The 16,675-nt window shown below is 50.7% G+C and overlaps 8 protein-coding genes across 8 annotated transcripts; 3 read left to right on the forward strand and 5 right to left on the reverse strand.

Annotated features, from left to right (window-relative positions):
• Positions 1-778: 778 nt before the first annotated feature.
• On the reverse strand, positions 779-1,912 carry N7462_002337 (diacylglycerol/polyprenol kinase family protein; the record flags this gene model as incomplete). Its single annotated transcript, XM_057074063.1, has 1 exon — positions 779-1,912. The coding sequence occupies one exon, from the start codon at positions 1,910-1,912 to the stop codon at positions 779-781; it is 1,134 nt and encodes a 377-aa protein (XP_056937704.1).
• A 440-nt stretch (positions 1,913-2,352) lies between these two features.
• spb4 (ATP-dependent RNA helicase SPB4) lies at positions 2,353-4,377 on the forward strand (the record flags this gene model as incomplete). Its single annotated transcript, XM_057074064.1, has 3 exons — positions 2,353-2,636; positions 2,701-3,207; positions 3,264-4,377. 3 exons carry the CDS (start codon positions 2,353-2,355, stop codon positions 4,375-4,377), a joined length of 1,905 nt encoding a protein of 634 aa, XP_056937705.1.
• A 242-nt stretch (positions 4,378-4,619) lies between these two features.
• N7462_002339 (uncharacterized protein) lies at positions 4,620-8,435 on the reverse strand (the record flags this gene model as incomplete). Its single annotated transcript, XM_057074065.1, has 5 exons — positions 4,620-5,239; positions 5,327-6,694; positions 6,763-6,819; positions 6,874-8,206; positions 8,259-8,435. The coding sequence occupies 5 exons, from the start codon at positions 8,433-8,435 to the stop codon at positions 4,620-4,622; spliced, it is 3,555 nt and encodes a 1,184-aa protein (XP_056937706.1).
• A 700-nt stretch (positions 8,436-9,135) lies between these two features.
• Positions 9,136-10,085, reverse strand: N7462_002340 (mitochondrial 37S ribosomal protein uS15m; the record flags this gene model as incomplete). Its single annotated transcript, XM_057074066.1, has 2 exons — positions 9,136-9,965; positions 10,040-10,085. 2 exons carry the CDS (start codon positions 10,083-10,085, stop codon positions 9,136-9,138), a joined length of 876 nt encoding a protein of 291 aa, XP_056937707.1.
• A 387-nt stretch (positions 10,086-10,472) lies between these two features.
• rps0 (40S ribosomal protein uS2) lies at positions 10,473-11,454 on the forward strand (the record flags this gene model as incomplete). The annotated part of the gene is made up of 2 exons (XM_057074067.1): positions 10,473-10,642; positions 10,722-11,454. The coding sequence occupies 2 exons, from the start codon at positions 10,473-10,475 to the stop codon at positions 11,452-11,454; spliced, it is 903 nt and encodes a 300-aa protein (XP_056937708.1).
• Positions 11,455-12,326: 872 nt separating this feature from the next.
• Positions 12,327-13,169, reverse strand: N7462_002342 (uncharacterized protein; the record flags this gene model as incomplete). Its single annotated transcript, XM_057074068.1, has 4 exons — positions 12,327-12,488; positions 12,547-12,666; positions 12,726-12,957; positions 13,081-13,169. The coding sequence occupies 4 exons, from the start codon at positions 13,167-13,169 to the stop codon at positions 12,327-12,329; spliced, it is 603 nt and encodes a 200-aa protein (XP_056937709.1).
• Positions 13,170-13,745: 576 nt separating this feature from the next.
• Positions 13,746-15,605, forward strand: N7462_002343 (pseudouridine synthase DEG1; the record flags this gene model as incomplete). Its single annotated transcript, XM_057074069.1, has 1 exon — positions 13,746-15,605. The coding sequence occupies one exon, from the start codon at positions 13,746-13,748 to the stop codon at positions 15,603-15,605; it is 1,860 nt and encodes a 619-aa protein (XP_056937710.1).
• Positions 15,606-15,757: 152 nt separating this feature from the next.
• N7462_002344 (PIG-H family GPI synthesis protein) lies at positions 15,758-16,490 on the reverse strand (the record flags this gene model as incomplete). The annotated part of the gene is made up of 3 exons (XM_057074070.1): positions 15,758-15,835; positions 15,890-16,092; positions 16,154-16,490. 3 exons carry the CDS (start codon positions 16,488-16,490, stop codon positions 15,758-15,760), a joined length of 618 nt encoding a protein of 205 aa, XP_056937711.1.
• Between the last annotated feature and the right edge of the window lie 185 nt (positions 16,491-16,675).

Raw genomic sequence — 16,675 nt, forward strand, 5'->3', positions numbered from 1 at the left:
ATATCCCAGACAGGAATGATTTTGCGAAGTGCATTTCTGGCAGAACGGCAGTGTCCGGTCACATTTCAGACGTCGGCGACGACAAGTCCAGCAGGCATCACCAGCTTGGCGAGATGAAGTCTCATTCATCATCCACCAGAGGGCATGAGTAGCCGCATCCTCGTCAAAAAGAAATTGAATAAGACAGTCCGATCCTGTCAATGACGGTGTGCCATATCCCCGATATCACGCTATTCCGAATAAGGAAGCCAAGACGCATTTCCCCCCATGGGTTTCCAGCGCCGTGGGCCTCGGCCCAGTTTAAGCCCACTTCAGATCTATAGAAAGAGATATAGACTGCAACAAAAATGGAGTGTATCAAAGTATTTCGATAGAAGAGCAGACACTTGTTTCACCTGCTGTATCTCAATTGTGTTAAAAGACGAGAATCGCCGAGGTGAAAGCACCTTGTTCAATTCCCAAAATGTAGGATTTAGCTCTTATTGAAAAAGCAAGAAGAATCAGTTGAGAGTATAATGCGGGCACGTGTCTGCCCATCCTGAAAGATAAGTACAATAAAAACGCCCAGATATAGCAAAAGAAGAGAGAAGAGGTCCATCAAGGCCAGAAAGCATCAAGTGAGCGCCTTTTCTAAGCCAAAAATCAGATCTGATGCAATGCCATATACCCGAAAAGATAGGAAAAAACAAAGAAAACACCATCCAATCATCTAGACATTAAACTCCAATATATAAGAGAAATGGAAATATGCGTGCTGTACTACTTTATGGTATAAGATCTAACCAAAGACCTTGAGAAATCCCCAGAGGCCAAGACCGCTCAGAACAGGGATAGTCAGGTTGTCATCCCAGCCCCAGAGATCAATGAACTCGCTGCCAGCTGCGATAACGCCAGAAACCATGCTCATGACCCCGAGGGCTAGTGGGCCGGTGATGGTGGTGGACGAAGAGTCACCACTCTCCCAGCCCAAAAGACCTCGGACGCAGTTCGGCAGCAGGTTCAAGCGGCCAGTGAACATGAAGGCGCCTTCAGGGTCATTCGGGAAGCTGCCCATGGTTGGGACGAACCAGCCCCAGAAAGCCGCGGCCGTAGCAACACCAACGGCACAGGCGGCCATAGTGCCCGCCAAGCTCTTGCCCGGCCGGAGACGGGGGGTATAACGGCCGTAAAGACGGCCGAATGTGGACGCGGCTGTGTCGCACCAGCTGAGAAGGAGGACGCCCATGACACCAACGTCCTTAGGGAAAAATCTCAATACGGCATACGCGCCGAGGAGATACCAGATCACGCCATTGTAGCCAGAAACCTCCGTCTCGCGCATGAGAGCCCCCATACAACGGATATAGAATTTGTTGAATCTCTCGGACCGATGCCGAACAACATCCGTAGCCGCAATTGGCACTAATGCGGAGAATAGAACCGGAGTTATTTGTAGTGTTTGGATGCCTCGGCTGTAGAGATGAAGAGTCAAGAATCCAATCGACACATGCAAGAGCTTGCGAGGGATTTCATGGCGGTGGATGAAACTGCGGTAACGAGTATGAAGGGGGATAAGACCGAGAGGCGAAGGTGATCGAGAAATGTCGCGCAAGGCATCAGGGAGCTTTGAGTTAGGTGAGAGGAACCCGTTGGAGGCTTTTCCATTGGTCGCTGGGGGCGAGGCTGGGATTTTCGGATTCGATCTGCGTTTGGGGCGGCGATTTTGCGATGGACCAGACGGTGTCGCCTCATGCAGGCTATACGACCTCCCTGAGCCAGATCCTTCTTCTGAAACCTCTGAAAGACGCTGCTGACGCGCTGCCGACCGCGTTGTCGGCGCAAAATACCCGTCACGTGGGTCAGCTCTATCGGAGAGAGAAGGCGACGGAGAGATGACTCGAGGAGTTTCTGGAACGGACATCGGCGAGGCCATATTGACTTGTCGCAGAGTGAAGGGTGGCAAAACTGGAGACCAGAGAAATCCCAAAAGTGGTCGTTGACTCGTCTCTGCGCTGTCGAAGGCAAGACTGCCGCAGGGGATCAGTCGCCTTCCTAGCGACTCAATGATGGGCAAATGTTTGGAGCGCTTGAGCGAAATCGACGGTCGATATGTATTTCAGGGGCACAAGTGTTTATTTCAGTACATTATTTGCCCTCCTTTATACAAAAAAGACAGAACGAATCTGCTTTCAGTGAATGAACAAGACAGTGTTGGCGTGAAAGTTAGAAAAAGTAGTTCGCGATTTGCCCGATCCGGGCAATGCCGCGATCACGTGCCTCGTATCTAATCGATAACGGCTTTTTTTTCCTGGCAACCTGAAGATTGAGATCGAAGTTCAGTCCATAAACCACACCCAGTCACATCGATTGGAAATGGCTCCAAAGCCTTCCTCTTCCTCAAGGGCGTGGGATGGTCTCACGCCGTCGCTATCGCAATGGACCCTCGATGCCGTGGCTTCGATGGGTTTCACACGCATGACACCGGTTCAGGCCTCCGCCATCCCGCTGTTCATGGCGCACAAGGATGTGGTTGTTGAAGCAGTCACTGGCAGCGGAAAGACACTGTCTTTCCTCATTCCTGTTGTTGAAAAGCTTTTGCGCCTTGAAGAACCCCTTAAGAAACATCATGTCGGGGCTATTATTATTTCTCCAACAAGGTCAGTCCTAGCCTGAGAATATGCTCTGGGAATTGAACGCTTTATCGCTAACTTTGTCTTGTAGAGAATTGGCCTCGCAGATTTACCAAGTGCTCCTGTCCTTACTCGAGTTTCACCCTCCATCTGCTGCAGCCATCCACCCCCCAGAAGACGATGCGCCTCGTCCAAAATCATCCTCCTCCATTTTGAAGGTCGTTCCACAGCTCCTGCTGGGCGGCTCGACATCTCCTGCCGAAGATTTGAGCGGGTTCCTGAAGCGATCTCCCAATGTGCTAATTTCTACGCCTGGGAGGCTTCTAGAACTCCTTTCATCGCCCCACGTCCATTGTCCGCAATCATCATTTGAAATGCTTGTGTTGGATGAAGCGGATAGGCTCTTGGATCTTGGGTTCAAGGAGGACCTTCAGAGAATTCTGCGACATCTTCCTAAGCAACGGAGAACCGGTCTTTTCAGTGCCAGTATCAGCGAAGCTGTTGATCAAATCGTCCGTGTGGGACTTCGGAATCCCGTCAAGGTAGCTGTGAAGGTGAAGGGCGGTTCGGGAGCCGAAGACAAGCGCACTCCTGCAAGGTATGGCATCAAGCACGCTTTTACGATTTGACGAGTTATGCTAACATCATCTCCAGTCTTCAAATGACCTACTTGACAACTCCCCCGGCGCAGAAATTCTCTATTCTAAAAAAGATTCTCTCGTCCGTCCAACCAACACCCCAAAAAACCATCTTTTTCGTATCAACATGCTACAGCGTTGATTATCTTTCGATGATGCTGCCTTTGGTACTGGGAGATGAATTCCTTCTGGTCCCTCTTCACGGAAAGCATCCCGCCAATGTCCGCCAAAAGAATTTCACCCGCTTCACTACTTCCACTACTCCTTCTATCCTTTTAACAACCGACGTTGCCTCTCGTGGACTAGACATTCCCTCTGTCGACCTCGTTGTACAGATTGACCCACCATCAGACCCCAAGACTTTCATCCACCGGTGTGGACGAGCTGGCCGTGCCGGCCGCCGGGGTCTCAGTATCGTTTTTCTTCATCCTGGACGTGAACAAGACTACGTCTCGTTCCTGGAAGTGCGCAAGACTCCGGTCGCACCTTATAATCTTTCCAATCCTTCAACTGATGCAGATGCCGCATTTGCAACTCAGGCAGTGCGCAACGCAGTCCTCAAAGACCGGGCTTTCCATGACAAGGGCCAAAAAGCCTTTGTCAGCTGGCTTCGCAGTTATAGCAAGCATCAAGCAAGCAGCATATTTCGCGTGGCAGACTTGGACTGGGAGGCTCTAGGGAAAGCATGGGGGCTCCTTAAGTTGCCGAAGATGCCTGAGCTACGGACCTTCACTGGTGATAAAACCCTGGGAGTCAGTCTGGATTGGGAGAACTATGCATACAAAGATAAGCAACGAGAGAAACGGCGCAAGGAGGTGTTAGAAGAAAATTCCCAGGGAGCCAACCTAGAACAAGATTCAAAGAAACGACGAGCAGTCGAAACCGTATCCTGGAGTCATAACCAGGAAACCCGGGAGAAGAAACTCCGTCGCAAGGAACATAAAAAGGCCCGGAAGGAACAAGAGAGGTGGGAACAGCTTCCTGACGAGGCGAAACAAAAAGCCCTTGAGACGAAACGCATGGTTGAGGAATTACGTGCCAAGAATGAGCTGCAACGTGCATCGGATCATGCAGCGAAAACAGGTGCCTCGGGTAATGGAGAAGATGATGAGTTCAAGGGCTTTGACTAGTTGTTCATATTGCTACTACCTCCCCGTGACTCTTGCGGCCAGGATTCATCAAAATACAACGAATATTCCAAAATAATCTGGAAAATTCCAATATTCTCAAGAGCAAATCCATCTAATTTAACCAAACAGTGTAATTGTGATCCAGCTTCCATAACATGAGTCATAATAATAGTCAACCTGCGGATGTTGATAACACATGGGTCTAAGGACCTGAAAATTCAAAGGAAATTCAAACTCAAATATCACAACCACTCTTGTAAATCAAAATCGTCCTCACTTGCCTTGTAGGCCTCGAATATGGCATCCCAATCAACAGTCGCTTTGGCTTTGAGTCCAGCAGGTAGAGGCTTAATGTCCAGCGTTTCAATCAAGCCATGCTTTTTTGGCCACTGGACTTCGTTTGTTGTCTGATCAATTGACACATCATCGTACTCATCATCGGAAGATTCATTGGAGATCTGATCCGTGATCTGATTCGCTGCCGGGCTCATAGGCGGAGTTGTAGTCTCGGTGAATAGGGTTGTAGGCTGAGGCTTGGCCAAGCTTGTGGCTTGACTCTTGATAAAAGACGTTCCATCGATGGACATACCATCAGAGATGTAAGGGGAGGTTCCTGAAGCCACTCCTGACGGCGTCGAGGAATTGCTGTTGGTTGAAAAGCGAGTGTTTTCTCGTAAGCGACTTGGGGTTTTCGGCTTGAATTGTTCAGCTTTGTTGCGAGCACGGGTCAATGGAGAAGGATCTTGGATGGTATCATCATCAGCATCAACGGCGGCGGCAGGGGTTGGAGGCGAATCGATGACTTGAAAAATATTCGAATTAGCATGTTCCAACTGAACCGCGAGATAACGAGTCTCTTCGGCTTGGAGTGGTCACAGGTAACGCAGTGGAGGGCTTGACGGTATCAAAGGGTAGGAAGAATCCAGGATTTGGGCTGTCTCTGGCGAACTTGAAATTTCTCTAATGGGCTTTTCCCGGGGATGGATTGAAGAATGTGATGAAAGAGGTGAAAAAGACGAAGAGGTCTGGAACGCATCATGGACACTTGGAGCAAACTTGACGTCCTGCTGCATATCGATATCGCCCGAGTTTGTCGAGTCCAGACTGTCCGAGGAGTATGGAGTCTGAAATGTACCATGGACATTTGGAACAAAGCCAGAGCTCTGGCGCATATCGACATGGCTGGCATTCGCAGCATCCGAAGTGGTCGCAGGAACGGGGGCAGAATAATGAGGATGGGGTTGGGTGGTGAAAATTGCATTGGGGTTTTCACTTCGCATGAAGGACAGAAAACGCTTGGGAACGAAAGTGGAGCCATTCATGTACATACCATCGCGATGACGAGCAGGCTTTTGGGTCTGGGTGGCTGAGTTTTGGGAACTCGGAGACTGGGAGGTAGGGACACCAGAGGCTTGAAGGGGTGGGTTTTGAGTTGCGGGGTCTTGATTCATCTCGGAAACCTCGTCACTGTCAATTGCGGCCGGGTCAGTCATCAGTCGACTTGATTCGAGGGGAGATAGGTCCGGGGCCTGGAGGGTTTGCCGGCTATTGGGAACGAACTCAGGACGAAGGGCAGGGGGGACCCTGTCGATGGGATTAACGGGCGCTTTCCACCGGTTGGACCGACGCTGCTTCTTGTTGTCATCAACACGCTGTTTCTTAGTTGGGGGGAGCTCAACCTCTCCAGTCGTGCTTTCAGTCGCATCTTGTTCGTCATACGCCCTCTTAAGTCTTCGGCCTTCTTCAAGCATTTGCTCCCATACACCAGGAGCGAAATCGTCGGAATCGAAAATGCATTCCTCGTCAGTCAGACCATAACCACGGTTCTGCTTTTTTGGACGAGGTGAGCCAGATGGGGATGCATTCGACACGGGATTGGAACCCAGTCGGTTGGGCGTTGTTTGAGAGATTTGGGTACTTGAAGTAGAGGCTTGCACGCCTGAAGATCTCCGAAAACACTTCGCAAGGAGCTCTGGATCAAATCCAGATTCGGAGCGAGGGCAAGAGCTTTCACGCTCACGCTCGGCGGCTGCAGCTTCTGCTATCGCTGCGGCCGCAGCTGCAGCTTTGGCCTCGGCAGCTGCAAGGTTTCGAGCGTGAGACTCTGCTGCACGAGCACTAAGACGAACGGTTCGCCGGGCCTCTACCTGTCTGTGTTGCTCCCGTTTACGTGCACGCGCATCTGCTGCAGACGTAGAGGTGAATCCGCCAGAAGAGGGTTCTTCTGTGACCAGTGTATGGCAGTCCACGAAAGAGTGCGAACGGAAGTATCGTGAGCGAGGGACTGAGCGAGATTGCATGCCCGCTCTCGGTGTGGCTGCAACGGGGGGTATTCATTAGTTCCGGTGAGAGAAACCGACTGATTCGGCGCATAAGATGAGGCACCAGCGGAATCAGTTGATTCAATAGCCTTGGGCTGAGTGTCCGAAGTAGATGTAGCAGCTATAGCATATAGTAAGCACTGAGTCCGATCAATTATGACGTATGAGCAATTACCTGGTGTAGTTTCATTCTCCGAATGGTTTCCAAATCGATCTCTGATATTGGTCCATTTTCGAGAAACACTGTTGAAAATCCACTTGCTCCAGCCAGGAGAAGCTTCAGAGCTAGCAGCAGGGGCAGTCATTGGGATCACAGGGGTTTCAGGAGCGGCTCGCTCTGGTGTTTTAGGAGTAGGAGTTTTTGGTGCTATCTGCTGAGCTTCACCAACCTGGGGCCCCTCGGGGGGAGGAGATTGTCCAACATTCGTGTCGCTCAGGGAGTCCGAGTTGCTGCGGAAAGACAGAAGTTCCGGAAGACGATACAAAGTACGACCGAAGCTACCACGATCTTGGGTACGGCGAGATGTAGACCTATCTGCATATGAGGTACGGGAGCGGTGGATGGGTGTGGCATTTTGAGATCCCAAAACGCGAGGTCGTTCGGTAGATGAAGGAGAACGCCCAGCTGAGGAGGCAGCAGGGAGACGGCGGCGAGAGGTGGGTGCAGTTCGGGAAGTGCGCACTAAGCGTAGAATCATCAGCTCAATGCCATCCAGGGCTGAGTTCGAAGGGCCGATTTCGAGACCAAGAATGGACAGGTCCGGGGTCCATCTCTGATAGAACTTGGTAATGGGGTCGGCTAAAGTGGAAAAGGCGCCAAGGGGTTTTGCAGGGATTGGTGCCGCAAGAAAAGTGGCAGTAGCATTGGGAACCACAAGACTGCGATTCCAAAATGGAGAGAGGTTTCTGAGCCGGGAGATCCACCAGCTACGCGGCGGGCTCTGGAGATCCTCGTTTGGGACAGGAGTAGTGGAGAGAAAGTCCGCAGACACGAATGTGGAAGAAAAATCGGAGCAGAAAGAAAGGGGGCGCGCAGGAAACAGAGTTGGCAAAGATTCGGAGGGACCGGACAACTCACAGGCTCCAGTACGGGCAGTAGGGGTCATCGATTCAAACTCGCTAGTCTCGACAGAGGGGAGGACAGTGGCAGGGATCTCGATAGAAGGTGTTACAGGCACTGTAATATCCGTGTCCTGCATCTCACGGTCTGCGCTCTGTTCAGTAGTAGGCAAATTAGCTCTGGGTCCATCAATCAAGCCATGGTATGGGGCATCAGACTGCTCCTGAGCCAGGGGATAAACCAGAAGCTCAGGGTGCAGCTGCATTTCATGGTCCTTGAGGATCTCCGCAATTGCAGGCCCACTAATGGTGGTTGCATAAGGAATGTTTCCTCCTTGGGGCAACTCAACCTTTTGTGTGTCAAGCGCGTTGTCGGCACCAGATGTGATATCGTCATCGGCCTCCTGCTGAGGGTCGGGGGAGGTCGAAGTGGCACGGGCAGTCCCCTTCTAGAATAACAGTCAGCCACCAGCGTCTTCGGCTTCTCTTTTGCCAATTTACCTTCTTCCCGCGGGTGCTCTTCGCCCGCGTCTTGCGCACCTGTGCAGGTTTACGCTGGGTGGTCTGGATCTCCTGAGGCTGCGCAGATACACTGCGCGTGGCTCGACGACGTCGAGGCTCAGGATCCTCCAGCTGTTGGAGGCCGTTGGGCGACTTGGGCTGGGAGCGGGTGCGCATGGTGATAGGCCACGGCAACCAGGCGGAGGGAAGACTTTGAATGCTGTTAAGCGCAGCGTACGATCAAATCTGAGCTTCCCAAAAGGGCTTTCTGGGAAGCAAATGAACGAACAGTGATGGAGAGAGAGAGAGGAGACGAAGAGAAGGAGCGAAAGAAAATAGAGGTTGTTGTTTTTTATATCTTCCGAATCGGGTCGTGACCACAACTCGTTCTGCTGAATTTGGAAGGCACGCAGCCACGCCCCTCCTACCTCATATGAAAAGGCCCTTTGTTGCCGCTGTATACCCACCAGAGGGTGTCGGTGCTGTGACGTTCCAAAAATCGTCGCGCCGGTATGGCAGAATATCTCAAATCGACTAGGCGGTGAAACATACAACACCTAAATTTGTTCCTCGTACATCAGGCATGAATAAGATTACATTGTCTCCGAGGTATTGTTGATAATGATCTTCTTGACGAGACTAATTCGAACACGATCAAGTACAATCCTGTAGTCTATTCGGAATTTCAAAGTGCTTGATGGCGCTTACTCTACGACATGGTACAATGGGTGTTGTCAAGCATGCAAAGCTCTGATAACCCAGAATCAATTTGGCATTAGCATCCGATAGAATGGATGGATGAAAAAAAAAATGCTATTTGTACATATGCTACCTGTCTCCCTAGGAATACAACACTTGCGATAATGGTATGAGCGCTCTACAGAGCAATCTCTCCTTTCCATGCCGCCTCAGACAACCCCAGGTTCTCCATCAAGTTCTGCCACCTAGGACCTCCTCGTTCCTTCCTGCGAACATAACGAAGCAACTTCTGTCGCTTGTGAACAAGAATTTGCAGGTTGCGCTTGTTATGCTTATCCTTGTTGGCGGTCTGGAGATGTCGAGAGAGATTCATGATCTTGACAGTCAAGATCGCGGCTTGGACCTCGGGAGAACCTGTATCGGGACCCACACGCGGCGCTTTCTCGGGATGTGTTGGTGCAGACTTGTGTGGGACACTCGAAGGCTTGGGGGGGAGGAAGGAGTCGGTGCTGTGTCGGCCGAATTGTTCGATGCACCTCTGTACGTTCACTCGAAGGCGGTCTTTCGTGTTACCATTGCTCAAGCTTGCTATACGTTGAATCGCAGCCTCCGCATTGCGATGCTGTTCCTGGTGTGACTCAGCGGCTTCCTTCTCGAGTTGGGGATCCGCAGTATCCCGATCCGCGCTCTGAAGCGGCTCTGTCAGGTCCTGGGACAATTTGAGGGCGCCGATGAGATCATCGGCCTTCAAGTAGTAGTTCAACCCCAGACTAGGGTCGGCGACCTGTGATCCGTTTTGAACCGCTTGGATCTCTTGAATAAAAGCAGTGGGCTTGCTTTCAACTGGGTCACCGAGCGAGGCATCTCGCTCCGCCTGGAGTTCTTTTTGACGGGATATATTCGCCGCTTTTCTTTGACGGGCTTGGGCAATCATAAAAAAGTCCGACCGTTTCTGGGGCTTGGCCTTGGAGGAAGCTGCTCTCAAGGGACTTTGTCCGGAGAGGGGGCCTATTCACGAGTTGACCAATATCAGCGCATGGCGTAAAAGATATATGAAAGGAAATAGAACAATTGCAATTTACCTGTCAAGGCCTTCCAAGAAGGCTGGAATGAAAAACGTGGACGCATGGTGGTCAATGGTGCTTGATCACCCCCGGACAACGACTGCGAAGTTCTTCGTATCAACCTTTTGATCGGGAAATCACACGGCCCGAAGGAAGCACGCTAGGCCGAATCTGTCAACTACCATTGAGTTATTTCATGCCTCAGGCATTGGGAGAAACTGTTTGCGGCCTGAGGCAAAAGAAATGATCTTGATGACTAAATTGGTTGTCCAGATCATGCTTTAGGTAATCCAACGCTGCCCTAGCCCTAAGTCTCACAGCCCGCAAGCGAAATTCTCCCGAAGCGCGGTGTGAAACATTTCGTGGTTCGAACTTCGATCTTTTCCCTCCATCCCACGACAAGAGCCAGACGATTGATCTTCCCATCTCGTCAATCCATCAATCGCCCACCATGGCCCCCTCCCAGCTCCCCCCGGTTTTCAACCCTACCTCCCAGGACATTGAGATGCTCCTGGCTGCTCAGTGCCACCTGGGTTCCAAGAACTTGCAGGTGCACATGGAGCCCTACCTCTGGAAGACCCGTGCCGATGGTATCAATGTCATCAACATCGGCAAGACCTGGTATGTTCAAAGAACCAGTATATTTTTTGCGCAAAGCGCAATTGAATCAAGAACTAATTTGCTTTGCGCGATTTTTCAGGGAGAAGATTGTCCTGGCCGCCCGTATCATCGCCGCCATCGACAACCCCGCTGATGTGTGTGTCATCTCCGCTCGTCCCTACGGCCAGCGTGCTGTCCTGAAGTTCGCCTCCCACACCGGTGCTACCGCCATTGCTGGTCGTTTCACCCCCGGTAACTTCACCAACTACATCACCCGCTCGTTCAAGGAGCCCCGTCTCATCATCGTGACCGACCCCCGCACCGATGCTCAGGCTATCAAGGAGGCCAGCTACGTCAACATCCCCGTCATTGCCCTCTGCGACACTGACTCCCCCACCGACTTCGTCGACGTTGCCATCCCCACCAACAACAAGGGCCGTCACTCCATTGGTCTCGTCTGGTGGATGCTCGCTCGTGAGATCCTCCGTCTCCGTGGCACTCTCGCCACCCGCGAGACCGAGTGGGACACCGTTGTTGATCTCTACTTCTACCGCGACCCCGAGGCTGAGGAGAACAAGGAGATTGCTGAGGAGGCCAAGGTCGCCAGCGCCGAGGAGGTTGGCGCCGGTGCTATTGAGTCCGGCTTCGCCGGCGATAACTGGGATGCTTCCGCCCCTGGTGCTGGCCAGCCCGGCACTGCCTTCGCTGCCGCCAGCGCCGCTGTTGGTGCCACCAGCTGGGAGGCTGACGGTGCCGACTGGGCCGCCAGCTCCGCCCCCCAGGGTGGTGAGTGGGCCGAGGCTCAGCCCGCCACCACTGAGACCAAGTGGTAAATTAACTTTGCGGGTAACAAGGATAGCCGTTGAGGGAGTGGGAAGTATGATCTCAAATCAAAAAGTCATGGCGATTCCTCGTGTTCGTAGGGCACAGGATACGAGGAAAAAGTGCTCTTGTTTGTTCTTTCATCTCCCGAATCCATTGACAACAATGGAATAAACCCATTTTCCACAAATCCCCTTCACATGTCTATCCTAGTTTCTGTCAATGTTCAAAAAGCAAGAAACTGAAAAAAAGCAGAAGAAAAATGAGCTTTCACCGGGAACCTTCAAATCCTTTTGCATCAGTGGTCTCAACCTTTCTTACCAGCACTCTTTTCGATTCCCTTGTTTTGTTTACATCGGGGAGGAATGGCGACGTTATCTGTTGACTGGCGCTCATGAGGGAAAGATATCCAGTTACTTATGTGACTGGGGGAAAGCCCTGTGCTGTCAATCTACAAGGTGGACTTAATCGTTACCTTGGTTTCTCCCTGTATGTATATTCTAGTAATCCCAAGATGGTTGTGCTCGGTATCTTTTAGTCGTGTAGATGTGTATTGCTTTGGACTCTTGGACTGTACTACCTTAATTAGCCAACTGCAATATAAGTAACCACAACTGTAATCCTTAGTCGTATATCTGTTGCTATACCTCGTCCTACTATCCTTTCGAGAAAAAGGCAACGAACAGAAGACCAAATACGTCAAAGTGTATTGAATGAGTGGTAGCGCGCAACCTGTTCTCGAGATCTTAGAAAGAGCCTGCTGTATTTGACAGCTCTTAAAGCAATATCACAATTTCTCGCTTTGCTCTCCTTCCAATGCCCTATATTAATAACTCCAAGAGCGCTTGGCCTGATAATTCATTCCCAACATTATCAAAATATCTCAGAGAACATTACATCCACCAGCACTTTGTCCCCCTTTCTCGGTTGTAGTCATAGCGGCAAGTCTTGCGAGATCCTCAAAGGTTTCCGCGAGCAGCTCTCCAGTCACTGCGGAGCATTCAGCATATCTATCACATCGAAGTTCTTGGGCAATGCCATAAGTCTGCACAGGGCATATCAGCAAATTTTGAAAGGCATCACTCGATCTCATGCAAACGCACTTCCTGTGGGTAGATAATGTTTTCGCCTTCTTTTCGCAGATCCCTTTTCAAACCAAGCATCATAACAGGAATACGTTCCCCATGACCGTGTTGAAAATATCTAATGATATCATTGCGCCACTATTTCATGATGCGATCAGCCAAAAGAACTCTAACATGTTCTGACATTCTGCAAATACCCCTCTTAGGCCTGGTAATGACTCTCGGTTGGAGATGTCAAATGCAAGGACGACGAGATCGGGTCGTAGGCTTGTCCAGTGTTGGTTTGGACTCGATGTGTCATAGAGCTTCAAAGTAAATTTCTTTTTGGAGAATCGGACATCATAAATAAATGGCTGGTCACTGTCCCGCAGAAGATCAAGCTGAGTATTGGGCTGTGATGAAGTGGGTTTCTTCCCACTCTTCAGACGACTAAGAAGACATCAGTCTTAGTTTCATCAGATATTCAATGTGCAATTGAAGGTATCTCTTGAGGAATAAGTAGCACCATTCGCTACCATTGGAAAAACGATGGTGGGGGATCTGAAGACTTACGAGAGAAATGTGGACTTCCCACAGCCGGGGTCCCCCAAAAGCAACAAGGTGACCGTTGTTTCCGCATCTGGGCCTTGTGCTTCAGACATCTCGGTTGTTTATATTCAGACCTTTTTCTTCAAACACGCACCATCATGGTGCAATCGTTGGGAGTGGAGTTGAGACGAAGGAGATGGCAGAGATAAGGTTGATGAGTAGAGCGGCGGAGTTCGTGGATCTACACTGAAATATAAATTGTAAGAGCCTTACAGGTCATATGCATGACGCCAGCACACTGAAATATACTCCCAAGTCAAAACCAACTGTCAGTCTCTAGATAGGCCCGATTGTAAGTTTCAATTTAAATCAAAAATTCAGGAAATAAAATCAATCTAAATGCGTCAAATTCAGCACCATTTGGCAAAATTAGCAACCAACACCATAGATTACCATAGGATCCACAGTAATATTACCTAACCTAAATTAAATACAAACTGCTCCGCGGAGGTCAAAATTCCACCACCATCAGATCAACCCACCTTCACACAGGTGGCACGTCGGACCTGTCCGGTGGTATGTGGAGGAAACCAGCCAGAATTTTCGCTTTTGCAAAAAGGTCTCGACAGCACTCTCTCAAATCGCAAGTGCGATCAGTCAGCGATTACCGTGCTCCCACTCCGCAAATCATGGCGGGCACCAGCGACGACATGGGGTCCGATTATACCACCTGGAGCAATTCCAGCCTCATTGAGCGCATAATGGAACTTGAACGACAGCTACAGTCCCAGGCCACACAATTAACAGCCCCAGCCTCGGATTCTTCAGAAGCGGCACCCTGCGCACCCGTTTCCACTGATATCGCCGAGCCTGCGATTCCTCTCGCCGATTCCTCGAACAAACCCCAAAAGAAGCGGGAGCATTCCCCAGAAGGAGATATTTGTCATACACCTGGGGCTATGCGTGCCATAAAGGCGAGGATTAAGGAGAAGGAGCATCGTGATTTCGATCCGTCGAAATACAGCACGCGTTTCATTGCGCTGAAATTTGCCTACTTGGGGCAGCGGTACAATGGCTTGGAGCATACCAATGGAAACGCCACACCACTTCCAACCATTGAGGAGGTTATATGGAAGGCATTGCGTCGCACACGCCTGATTCTCCCAGAGACTACATCTGAGGATGAGCCAGATGACGTTGAGCCGCGGGCTTTCCGTCCCTACTCCATTTACTGGGATGGGTGTGATTACTCAAAGGCAGGTAGGACAGATCGTGGTGTGAGCGCATTCGGACAGGTCATTGGTATTCGGGTCCGAAGTAACCGGCCTAAACCCAAACCAAACGTCTCTGTTGACCAGGAGAGTCAACTTTGCGAGGATGCGATGCAGGTCGAGGAGTCAGCCGCCAACAAGGATTGGGATGATGTGGCCGACGAAATTTCCTACCCCAAAATTCTGAATAGGGTGCTTCCTGATGATATTCGAGTCCTTGCTTGGTGTCCCAACCCTCCACCTGGGTTCGATGCTCGTTTCTCTTGCCGCGAGCGGAGGTATCGATACTTCTTCACCCAGCCTGCATTTTCGCCAACACCCGGCGCATTTGGGTTGGAGAACCGCATGGGTAATGCTAAGGGCTTGCCTTCCAAGTACCGCGAGGGCTGGCTAGATATTGAGGCTATGCGCGAAGCTGCAAAACTTTTTGAGGGAACACATGACTTTCGGAACTTCTGCAAGCTGGATACTAGCAAGCAGATCGAAAACTTCGAAAGAATCATTCACCATTCTGACATAGAACTCGTCAATCCGAAGACCAACCCCTTAGGCTATGTTAGTCAGGATGGATTCCAGCTACACGAGGGCTATGAAAAGAATATGGACATGTCGGAGGAGCTCCCGGCTCCCAATACCCCTCAAGTCTATTCATTCAATCTATATGGTTCTGCCTTCCTGTGGCACCAGGTTCGACACATGGTGGCGATTCTCTTCTTGGTCGGCCAAGGGCTTGAATCTCCATCCTTAGTCGCTGAGCTTCTGGACGTTACCAAGAATCCAAGGAAGCCTGCCTATGATATGGCCTCCGACGCACCTCTGGTGTTGTGGGACACGGTATTCCCGGATGAGAGCAAGAATGCACGGGAAGATGCCCTCAACTGGATTTATGTCGGCGACCCTCAACACAATCAAACCCGCAGTGCTAAAGGCGATGGCAAGTTTGGAATGAAGGGTGTCGTTGATGACCTTTGGTCGGTATGGAGACAGCGCAAGATGGACGAGATCTTGGCTGGTGCACTTCTAGACTTGGTTGTCAGTCAGGGCGATCAAAGCTTGATGCAGAACATGGACGGGAAACAAGGAAGCAGCAAGAAGAAAAGCAGGGGCGCCAAGGTCTGGCTTGGGGCGAATGAAGCTCGCGTTGGGGGAAACTATGTCCCCGTCATGAAAAAAAACAAGTTGGAGACCGTTGAAGTCCAGAATGCCAAGTGGTTGGTGGCAAAAGAACGCAAAACGGCGCTTAAAGTTGCCGAGGCGAAGGTGGAAACAACATTATAAAGATAGGTTGCATATACTTACCAGTTAGACACGGCATTTTTTGGAAGCCGACGTCATGAAAGAATGTTGTGTCTGATCCTCCTTCAGACCACGATGTCATTCTATTGCGCCTGTGCGCCTAGTAAAAGATGTTTCTGTAGCTCTTCGACATATCATGACTTCGCATCATAGAGACAGCGGCGCGAACCCCTCCAGACTTCTTCTAAGATTTCTCGCTTCGGTAACAATTTCTGGTAGACAGAGTGTCTTAGCCTTGGAACGTTTGAAGTCAGGATAGAACTTACTGGAAATACTACCAACACCTCCGGCTCTCCTTCCACAATAACGGCGAGGTAGAATCGGACCTCAAAGCCCTTGAAAGCCTCATGTATCACAATGTCTTGGATCTGTGTTGTAGGGATAAAGCGCGTGGCAGCCGTTGAGAGGTAAGTGGAAGAGGAAGTGGAAGTCTGGATCCCGAAGCCTCGAATCACTAGAAGTGATTCCTCTGCGAAGATGTTAGACAAGACACAGGGTAGTCTCACTGGGGAATTATCTCGCGCGCATACCTGTATAACCTCTCCTGAAAACCCCATATATCACCAGGGGGCTTAGTGCGGTGATAACCCATGGGTTATAGGAGTCCACCGAACGGCAAACACGAGCCCCGAGGGGAGTCGACCAAATGGCTTTCCAGTACTCTAGCCAACCACCTTCTTTGAAGAAGAAGTAATTTCGCATCTGCACGACTATGACGAGGATCACACAGCAAAAGAGAATCGCGCGTAGGAGGATCTGGAGGCCGAAGAGGATCTTCGCGGGGGAGTTGGCGCGGCGCGGCGCATTGGAAACAGTGAAGCTGACCGTTGTTGGAGAAGGCCGCTGGACTCTGAGGCGGCCCGGCATTGTAGATGAGCGGCGGGGGATTTATCTGAATACAATCCACCAAGACCGTGTTCCTTGCGATTCAATCGACACCGGAAATTGAATGACCCTGGAGGCCCAGACTGAAATCACGAAAGAAGCTCATGCCGAGCCAAACACGCTAGGCCGTTCTTGGAATACGAGCACCTGGAGACCCCTAGTCACGT

This window comes from Penicillium macrosclerotiorum (genome assembly GCF_028827735.1).
Source record: "Penicillium macrosclerotiorum strain IBT 26536 chromosome Unknown utg000002l_segment0_segment0, whole genome shotgun sequence".
In the NCBI taxonomy this organism is placed as follows: Eukaryota; Fungi; Ascomycota; class Eurotiomycetes; order Eurotiales; family Aspergillaceae; genus Penicillium; species Penicillium macrosclerotiorum.